Raw genomic sequence first — 9,608 nt, 5'->3', positions numbered from 1 at the left:
GACATTCAGAACTATCTCATTTCGCAAGCCAAATCATGAAAATTGAGGCTGAACAAGCATCCCGCTTACGGATCATACCATTTAACTTGCAGAAGTGCGCAAAAGGATTCCGGTTAGTTACAGTAATCTAGACCACAAACACAGGACCCATGACTAATAATGGGTTCTCTTGGCTGCAGCACCCTATAGTCTAGACAAAAGAAGCATCCAGCATTTGATGAAACAGAACTTGCGCAAGTACTCTTATCCAGATTGGCAGATTTCAAGAGAACATACAGTTTTCAGCAACCACCAGGAACTAGGGAACAATTTGCCTTCCAAAAGACGAGACACCAATGACAAACCTAGGAGAATGAAGAAGCATAATCACCACTCTCACAGCATCACAAGATATCCTAAAAGGCACGGGCATCAAAATGTTAGCATCCCCACTCTGATCATTGATCAGCAGCGGGCTTACTTCCTTCACCGCCTGTGTGGTTTTCCGGCGAAGCTGTCTGTGGCTCCTGCTGCTGCTGCCCTGCGCTCGTACTGGGTTCAGGATGGAAGTTGATTGGGAACTTGGTGACTCGGGGCTTGTCAGCCAGAATGTTCCTCTGCACCCTGTCTATTAGAAGCTTTGCCGGGGGTTCCTCCCTCAGTTGCTCATCGTCATAATCATTGTTCACATAGTAACCTACTCTCATGAACTCCTGTCCCATGTAGGAACATGTCAATAGCAGCACAGTGACGCCGATTATGTCTTCTTCACGGATCTTTGAGGGATCCGGTGGGTCAGCCTAAAATGGTAATGGCACATCAATTTTGAGATGCAAAATTTAATAATTCTGTAATCTGAGTTTAAGGCTTAATTGAAGCAGAAAAAATAAACAAGGAACGAAAGTGTGGTAGGGTTTCTGGATCCATTGTGCACTATAAAGATATTGGAATCAAAATATTAGTATTTTAGTATAGCAAAACCAAATTTACCTGGAGTACAAAACGGTAGGTCCCAACATTGACAGGGCCAACAAGCACACTCTCTAATTGTTGGTCATAATTTTCATCTTCAGCAGATCCAACATATATAAGCTTCCACTCCAGATCTAAAAGGTAAATCAACAAACCTTTTTATCATCACATATCCTCAAGAAATGAAATAAGCAAATTAAAAGCACATATAGCATATCTTGCCACTGTCCAACACGCATGTTACTTTGTGCAATTATCAACAAACCAGAACCAATAGAGTAGAGGCTAGAGAAGAAAAGCAGCACATTTCCTGTCTATCATTGCACAAAAGAAAAACATCTCTGAACACTTCAAGGTCCCTTGATAATGATCAACACCAATAACACACAATCAAGACAGAATGATCTCAATCGAATGTTGTAGAATCTCAGACACACCAGGACACTAGATGATGTCTTGCAGAAGGATAGTTAATACAGTAGAACAATCTACCAGAATCGATGAAGATAGGAGAGGGAATCTGACATCTTGGGACGAAAACTCCAGTTGTGACAGGCAAAACATCATTTTTTTTTTCTGCAATTGACTAAGCCCTCAACAAAAACAATAGAGGAAAAGTATAAATTCACAGTCAGCTACCAGGCCTTGCCCAGTAGTTTTTTCTTTATTAGGAAAATATTTATAAATATTTACAAACAAACATGGGAACTGAAATTACAAGGTTTGTAACCAATCAAAAACCAATTGTCTGAAGGGATCATTCATCCTACACATATGTAGGATAACCTCTTTTCTGAAACCATGGAATCAATCTGAGAAACTTGGGTCTTTCTTCTTAAAAAAATTCCCATTTCGTTGTTTTACTGCGCATTCAATTGATGGGCATAAATTTGTCTGTGACATCTGCATAAAGTGTGTCAGCTACACTACTAGTCTATTACCGCATATTGAAAAGGGGTAGCACCAAACATCCTGACAACAGACACTAACAAGATCAATCTATAAACTGGTAGGCTAGATTCGATATCATAACATACTGCCATGAGGAACAAAGAACATATCCAACATAATACCAATACTAGAGAACTCCGTGACAATTAATTTTGCAACTTGAACTGATCCCTAACTAAGGCAAAGGAGAAGCTAACAAAACAAAGAGCATCAACTTCTGTCTCGGCGCACTTCTGCAAGCTGTGGCCAAGCAACTAGCAAGGTGCCTTCTATGAGAAATATTAGTCTTTCATCAACCCATCGACTAATTTGGTCATGAATCAAAAGATGATAAATGAAACAAGTGGTTCCTTGAGAACTGGCACATAGCTCAATGGCAAAGATCTTGCCTTATATCCATGTGACCTGCGTTCGAGCCCTGCTCTCGGTGCTCACCATTTTGCCTATGATTAAATGCTCAGCAGAAATATTTTACTTCTTTCTTAATTTGATACTAAGTTCCTAGTTAGTATCCCATATAATTCTTCTCTCAGTGGAAAAAGAGACAAGACTATGATTAAATGCTCGGCAGAAATATTTTACTTCTTTCTCAATTTGATGCTGAGTTCCTAGTTAGTATCACATATTCTTCTTCTTTCTAAGAAAAAAGAAACAAGTAATTCCTTAGTTTCGCCTATGATTAAATGCCAGGCAAAAATATTTTGATTATCTCTTAATTTCATACTAAGTTCCTAGTTATTATCCCACATTCTTCTTCTTTCGAACAAAAAAGAAACAAGTGATTCCTCTGATTTGTCAAGCTGGCCAATGCATAAGAAACATGCTAGAGTGTGTGCAGCATTCGCTATTAGCCTGCCAATTACACAAAACGCTATCATTCACCATGAATGAAATCAACATGATATATTACCATCCACATCACAAAATTTATCTGGTTGTGGTGGAAAAAATGGAACCCATGGTAGAGTCATGCATCACTCCCCAACTTCCGGACTTTACATGCTAACGACAACGAAACCAACACGGCCCAAAGCTCAGCATCGCCGAATCGAGACGGCACCCAACGAACACCCCCAACCACACGAAACCCTAGCACGCCGCCACGCGCCAACGGAACCAGGAGGAGGAGGAGGAGGTAAGGGGAGGCAGGCCTTACCGTCGTCGAGGGGGATGAGGCACTCGTAGGAGATCTCGAACTGGAAGGGGTTGAGGAAGGCGGTGGGGTTGTCCAGCACCGCCACGTTGGTTATGTTCACCGCGCTCATCGCCGCCGCCGCCGCCGCCAACGCCAACGCCGCCGGGCGGAGGAAGAGAGGAGAGGCTCGCCGCGGAGGCGAGGAATCGCGCGCGGCCGCGGCGATGGGTTGGAGAGCGGCGAGGCGAGATGGGGAGGGAGAGGCGAGGGCGGAGGAGCCCTTTTGTGGAGGGTTTATGCGGCGGCGGGAATTGGGGCGGGAAGCCAAATGGGGATGGCGGGAGGGAGCCGCCTCTCGCAGGTTTGGAGACGAACGGGAAAACTGAGAGGGGGGAGAGACTTCACGAGATTCCCCAATTTTAGTACGCCTCCCAGGGTTTACAAAACCAAAACCGTACTATTCTGTAGTTATTTCATGCGATAATCTTATCAGTTTTTAAAATTATGATATCACTTGTGGTAAGCTGGTAACCATCAAACTATAACACCCCCCCCCCCCCCCCCCCCAAAAAAACGGTTAACCAAACCTCCCTCGGTCTGACGATTCCACCCCAAACGGTTTGGTAAACCCAGCACCTCCCTCGCTCCCGTGATTATAACAGTAGGGCCATCCCAAACGGTTTGGTAAATCCAGCGCCTCCCTCGCTCCCGCGATTGTAACAGTAGGATCAAACGCATACTAGAATTGGAGAGATTTCACATGAATTTTGGAGAGTAATAAAACAAGTTTGGTAAATTTTGGTGAATTAACTGCCTTTGATTTTGGTTCGATTTCTATCCTCTTATGAATGAATTCCATGAAGAGAAGTTTTTTCTATGTGTGTTATAGTAACACTTCAAAACACAAAACGTGATGGCACAACCAAAGAACTGATGCAATGAATATACATGAGAAGGTTTACATAGTTCATAACAGAATGTTTGACACGCTCTTGCTAAGAATTAAACTCGCAGATGTACAGAAGACGTCAGGTTTTCGCACGCACAATGCTCACTGTTTCAACTTTCAACAAGGATGTTCGCAAGTCCCGGAAGAACACCATACTACTATTACACAGATGAGATAAAAATAAAGGGAACAGCTCGTGGACACGTCGAAACTCATCCATCCATCACCGGAAGACGTGGAAAATAGATCCATGGCACAGTCCGGTCTCACTTTTTTAGAACACTGCAACACGAAAGCGTGGAGAAATATTAGCAAATGGTCTAACAACTATAGTAACAAGCTACCTCACTAGTATGACAAAGAAAATATGCAAGAAATATAATTAAGAATGTGGGAATGGTCTTATGTCGTGTAAAGAGAGAATGTCGAGAAGATTGTTTACTTCGGTATTGAAGCTTGTCTGGAAACAAAAACACTTACTTGTAAAGATAAGCCGCAATACCAAGAATAACACAGAGCAGGACGATATCAATGCAGAAGTTGCGACTAGATCTCAGCTGATAACAGTTCACGAGGAGAAGCGAATAAGTATTTAACTCAAGCAATCAACCAAGCATGCCAAGGGAAGTTAGTGCTAGGTGTTACCTGAAGAACGGTCTCTTTTAGTCTGACGTTGGTATTCTTCAAATCTGTGTTGGCTCTATCCACCTACATTCATCAGTACACCATATAAATAAGAGATAAATAAACTAAGAATTGCTGGATATTGCACAATTGCAGAAGAGGAATCCATGGCTATTGGAGAACCAACCTTCTCGTCCATTTCATCCATCAAGGGAACTTGCCTATCCAGTTCCTGATGATCACAAAAATTGAGCATGGTAACTATGTTTCATATAACCATTGCATCGTATAGTATTGTATAACTCAAGATGAAGCACAGCAACCAACCTCATTCATATCAGATGCCATGTTTTTCAGAGTTTCCAGCCCTTCACCGATAATATCCAAACCTTCATCCTGCAGAATTTCAATGCCATACACAGGTCACCTTACATAAGAAATCCCACTTCCAGCAGTAGCCGAAAATGAAAAGAAAGAAAAGCGTGTTCGGGGAATTAATATATTACCTGTTTCATTTTGCGCATCTCGTATTCCCGACGAAACTGATTTGATTCTTCTGTCCCCTTAAAGTACTCATCATCAAAGTTGCCATCTGTATGTGGCAAGCGGGAAAGTAGGTCAGCTCATGGCTCCTTCAAGAGGACCAACAAGAGCATCTAACAGGATCATGCCCGAAATGATGAGAAAAGAAACAGAAAAACCATTGCTCAAACAACTTTAGGCATGACTGCACGCATGGTTAATCAGTCAGCTCATGACTCCTTCAAGAGGACCAACAAGAGCATCCAACAGGAGCATGCCCGAAATGATGAGAAAAGAAACAGAAAACCATTGCTCAAACAACTTTAGGCATGACGGCACGCATGGTTGATCAAAACTCTGTCAATCTGATGGTTGTATATTTCAACACTGTCATACTGATATAGAAACAAGAGTTACCTAATCAAAATATACACTAACATAGTGTACTAAAAAGTAGAAGTTGGCACGTGACATTGATGATGGTGCGGTACCAAAAATGACTTCGTAAAAAACCACATGTGCATATGGAAGCATGAACCTAATATTAGGATTCCTTCATAAATTGGAAACGCGACCTCATACACATGCAGGATACTTATAAAATGACCGACAAATGCAAAATGTACAGCTTACTGCAATCTAGAACAACCGATGCGTAGGGGAAGTAGAAGTTGGACACATCTTTAAAGAAAAAAAATATGCATATTTTGTATATCAATATACAGAACACACATGTGATATGTTGAATGATGCTTACTAACCAGAAGTGTCAAACTTAATGGCTCCACCAGTACGGGATCCTGAGGCGCCCCAAGTCCCATTTTTCTTTGCACTTGAACTACCATCTGGTATTGATTGTATTCTATCGGGTAAGGCAGCAACCAGATCACTACGGGTCGCAAGTTCCTCTTTTGTGAGCCCTTTGACCTGTTGCAAGTTGCAACAAAATATTGAAAACCAATTCTTCAAAATTCTAGGTGAAAAACTGTTATGTACAATTTATAGATATCATATAATTGAATAATATAAAAGCATGTTTTAAAAATATAGTATAACCAACACAGGCATGTATGAAGAAAGAGTGTCAAGGACATCACATTGCCTAGTGCAAACATGCAGGTGGCATGGACAGAAATCTTTAGCAAGGGAACAACAATATTACAAAGTTAACACTATGGAAATGTCAAGTTAAAATGTAGAGTACATTAAGTTCTGGGTCAACAGAAAATATTGGAAGGCTTAACATCAACTGCATCACCTTTACCCAATAGCCTAATTAAAATAAATAAATCTATTCTTTAATAAACACAGGCTACTGAAACGATGAAGAGACCTCATATGGATTGTGCACAGCATATTTGACGCCAATTACAGAATACAATGTGTAACCACACGACTATGTGGTGAGTTCCTCTCTGAGACTATCTAGACCCCAGTTTCACCCGATTAGTGTTCATTCTAGCAATCCAATGAAAAGTCTTGACTCGTTCATAGTAAAATTTAGAAAAGTCTAGTCCCAGACAGTCGAAACCCCAAATTTCCCCCCAAAAAATCAAACATAGTCCACCAATCCTAAATTCCATTCCGTCAACATCAAATGGCCCATGCAAATCACTTCCTCAACGACGAGAGCCTCCTTACAGTCATCCTAAATTTAGACATCCACCATCCGCGGTAAGGTGGAAGCTACTACGAGTACTACACTAAAACAAGGAGAGACCGAGTCCTCGGGCCACAGTATCCGCAGATCTAGCATGATTCACCCAAACTAAGAAGGGGGAGTGTATAGATCAGTAACCTTCTTCAGCGCGAGGCGCTGCAGCTTGGGCAGGTCCTCCTCGACGAGCTTGGCCTTGGTTCGCCGGATCTCCGCGTTGAGCGCGACCACCGTGGCGCGGTTCTTCTCCTGCTTCGCCGCCTCCGCTTTCTGAAACAAAGTGCCCCCCAGATTCAGATCGAGGGGAGGAACCAACCAACCAACCACCAAATCGGACGCGGAGACAGAGAGGAGGAAGGGAATTCGCATCCAGACCTCGACGCATTCGTTGATGTCGGCGTCGACGGAGCCGTAGAGGCGGGCGAAGGGGTCCTCGCCGGCGACGTTGGCGCCGTTGAGCCTCTCGACGTCGTACTTGTCGTACTTCTTGCAGATGGAGTCCACCCGCGTGAGGATGTCGATCACGCTCATCTTCGCGCGCCCCCGATCCCGATCCCGATCACGATCCCTCCGCCCGCCCGCGAGCGAGATCGAGGCGAGGATTCGGGAGGAAGCAAGCAACCGCGACGCTGCCCTTCCTTTCTCCGCCCGAGCAAACCCAAGCAGCGCACGGTGAAAGGGGGAGATGACGAGCCGAAGGTCAGAGAGGCTACAGCCTGGCCGGCCGGTGGCGATCCCGTCATGTGGGCCGCACCAACCGGCCCGGTTAGATTGGAATGGGCCGATTTGGATGAACTTGGGTTGCATTTGGGCTTTCTATATGGGCCTGAATTTGAATTTCCTTGGGTTGCAAAATTCTCTCGAGGAAAAAGTACACCGAAGGTCCCTCAACTTGTCATCGAGTTACAAAATCGTCCCCCAACCACAAAACCGGATACAACGCATCCCCCAACTTATAAAACCAGTACATACTAGGTCTCTTGTAGTTTTAACTCCAGTTTTAGCTGACGTGGCGGCTGACTCAGCATGGGACCCACGTGGGCCCCACATGTCAGGATGCCACGTCGGCCAGCCTCTCCCTTCCTTTCCTGTCCCCTCCTTTCGTCTCGACTTGTTAGGATGCAACGTCATCAGCAGGCTGGCCGGCGGTGGGGAGGGGGTTGCCAGGGTGAGAGGTCCGACGGCCGGCGCGCGATGCGGCGGCGGCAACGTGGCGGCTGAGACACGAGAGAAGGGGAAGGCAGCGGGCCAGCGTTGTGGCGGAGAGGCGGCAGCAGGCGTGCGAGTGTCGTGGCGGAGAGGGCGGAGGCGGCGGCTGCGGCGGAGAGGCGATGGCGGCGGATGCGAGCGTCGTGGCGGAGAGGAGGCGGCGGCGGCGGCTGCCACGCGGGAGGGAAGGCCGAAGGCGACGGCGTGGGCGAGCGTGGAGGCACGCGACGGCGAGGCCGCCGCTCCGCCCGTCGCCTCTTCTCTCTCAGGTTTCTCCTCGTCTGGGTGGGCAGGTCGGCCGGCGGGTTGGGAAGGAAGGGAAGGGGTTGGGGTGATGGCTTGCTGGAGCTGCTTCGGCTGCAGCCGGTCGATCGCAGCAGGAGGCGAAGTCCGGCTGCCGGAGCCGTTCCAGCTGCCGGCGCCCTTGCCCAGCTAGCTGCATGGTCTGGGGACTTGTTCGCTTTCATCGTTCTTCGAATTCTCTCCCCGTTTCTTCGTGTACTGTTTAATTGGTTCTTAATCTGCTCATAAATTAATCGTCGTCATCTATGGCCTGGATTGCCGGATAGTATCTTTGTGCTTGTAAATTTTCAGCGGCTATGCGAGAGCTCGTGCCAAATTTGATATGCGAGAGTTTTGTTGTTTGTTTCGCCGGCGACCGAGCAGGACGGGTCCGGGCACCGGAGCGACAGGCACCGCGCGTCGTCGCCCACCGCCACGCGGAAACGACCGGCGATGACCGGCGATGCGGCAGCCGCACCGGCCTGCCGGAGGACCGGGCAAATGGTGGGCGAAGCGGGCAACGACGCGGGCCGGAGCGGCCGGCCGGCGGTGGGCAGGCACGCTGCGGGAGAGGAAGGGGCTGCGGCGGCAGGGGCGCAGGAGGTCAGGCCGCACCGGCAGGCGGCTATCGACATCGACCATTTAGAGGGCAGAGAGAGGACAAGAGCGGGGAAAGGAGAGAGCGGAGGCGGATGGCGCCGACGGGGAGCGGGATGGGGATAGCAAGGCCGCCATCGCCGTCGTCGTCCATGGCGTGGGGAGGCCGCCTCCGCTCCGCCTGTCGCCTGGCTGCCACCGCGGACCCGCCTGCCCACCGGCCGCCGAACCTCCTCCTCTCCCACCTCGCCCCGTCGGCTTCCTCCCCAACCCGTCGGCCGGCCTGCCCACCCAGACGAGGTGAAAGCTGAGAGAGAAGAGGGGAAAGAGAGAGATGACGTGGCATCCTGACATGTGGGTCCCACGCTGAGTCAGCTGCTACGTTGGAAAAAATCGGGGTCAAAACCACCGAGGGACCTAGTTTACCCTGGTTTTATAAGTTGGAGGATGCGTTGTATCCGGTTTTGCGGTTGGAGGACGATTTTGTAACTCAATGACAAGTTGAGCGGCCTTCGGTGTACTTTTTCCTTCTCTCGATGCCACTGGATTGGGCCGGTTTGGACCAATTTGCGTGCATTTTGAGCTTTCCATGTGGGCCGTAGTTTGCATTCCTTTTTTTTGAGAAACTACCAGAATGCCCATATGTTGCAACACGATTTTAATTAACTAAAGAAAATATCATTAATCTATTATTATAATCTTTTAATTCAATTGATGTAGATATTTGTTCC

At 47.0% G+C, this 9,608-nt stretch overlaps 2 protein-coding genes across 2 annotated transcripts; both read right to left on the bottom strand.

Annotated features, from left to right (window-relative positions):
- Window positions 1–3,429, bottom strand: LOC127773867 (probable histone chaperone ASF1A). The gene is made up of 3 exons (XM_052300079.1): window positions 3,059–3,429; window positions 970–1,085; window positions 1–779 (listed from the first exon to the last, which is right to left on the bottom strand). The coding sequence occupies exons 1-3, from the start codon at window positions 3,165–3,167 to the stop codon at window positions 438–440; spliced, it is 567 nt and encodes a 188-aa protein (XP_052156039.1). The 5' UTR covers window positions 3,168–3,429; the 3' UTR covers window positions 1–437.
- Window positions 3,430–3,951: 522 nt separating this feature from the next.
- On the bottom strand, window positions 3,952–7,457 carry LOC127773866 (syntaxin-71). Its single transcript, XM_052300078.1, has 9 exons — window positions 7,165–7,457; window positions 6,931–7,059; window positions 5,894–6,059; window positions 5,117–5,202; window positions 4,938–5,006; window positions 4,798–4,842; window positions 4,632–4,694; window positions 4,467–4,543; window positions 3,952–4,268 (listed from the first exon to the last, which is right to left on the bottom strand). The coding sequence occupies exons 1-9, from the start codon at window positions 7,318–7,320 to the stop codon at window positions 4,253–4,255; spliced, it is 807 nt and encodes a 268-aa protein (XP_052156038.1). The 5' UTR covers window positions 7,321–7,457; the 3' UTR covers window positions 3,952–4,252.
- Between the last annotated feature and the right edge of the window lie 2,151 nt (window positions 7,458–9,608).

This window comes from Oryza glaberrima, chromosome 5 (assembly GCF_000147395.1).
Source record: "Oryza glaberrima chromosome 5, OglaRS2, whole genome shotgun sequence".
NCBI classification, from domain to species: Eukaryota; Viridiplantae; Streptophyta; class Magnoliopsida; order Poales; family Poaceae; genus Oryza; species Oryza glaberrima.
The sequence above is the reverse complement of the archived record's forward strand: the minus strand, read 5'-3'. Positions and strand labels throughout refer to the sequence as shown.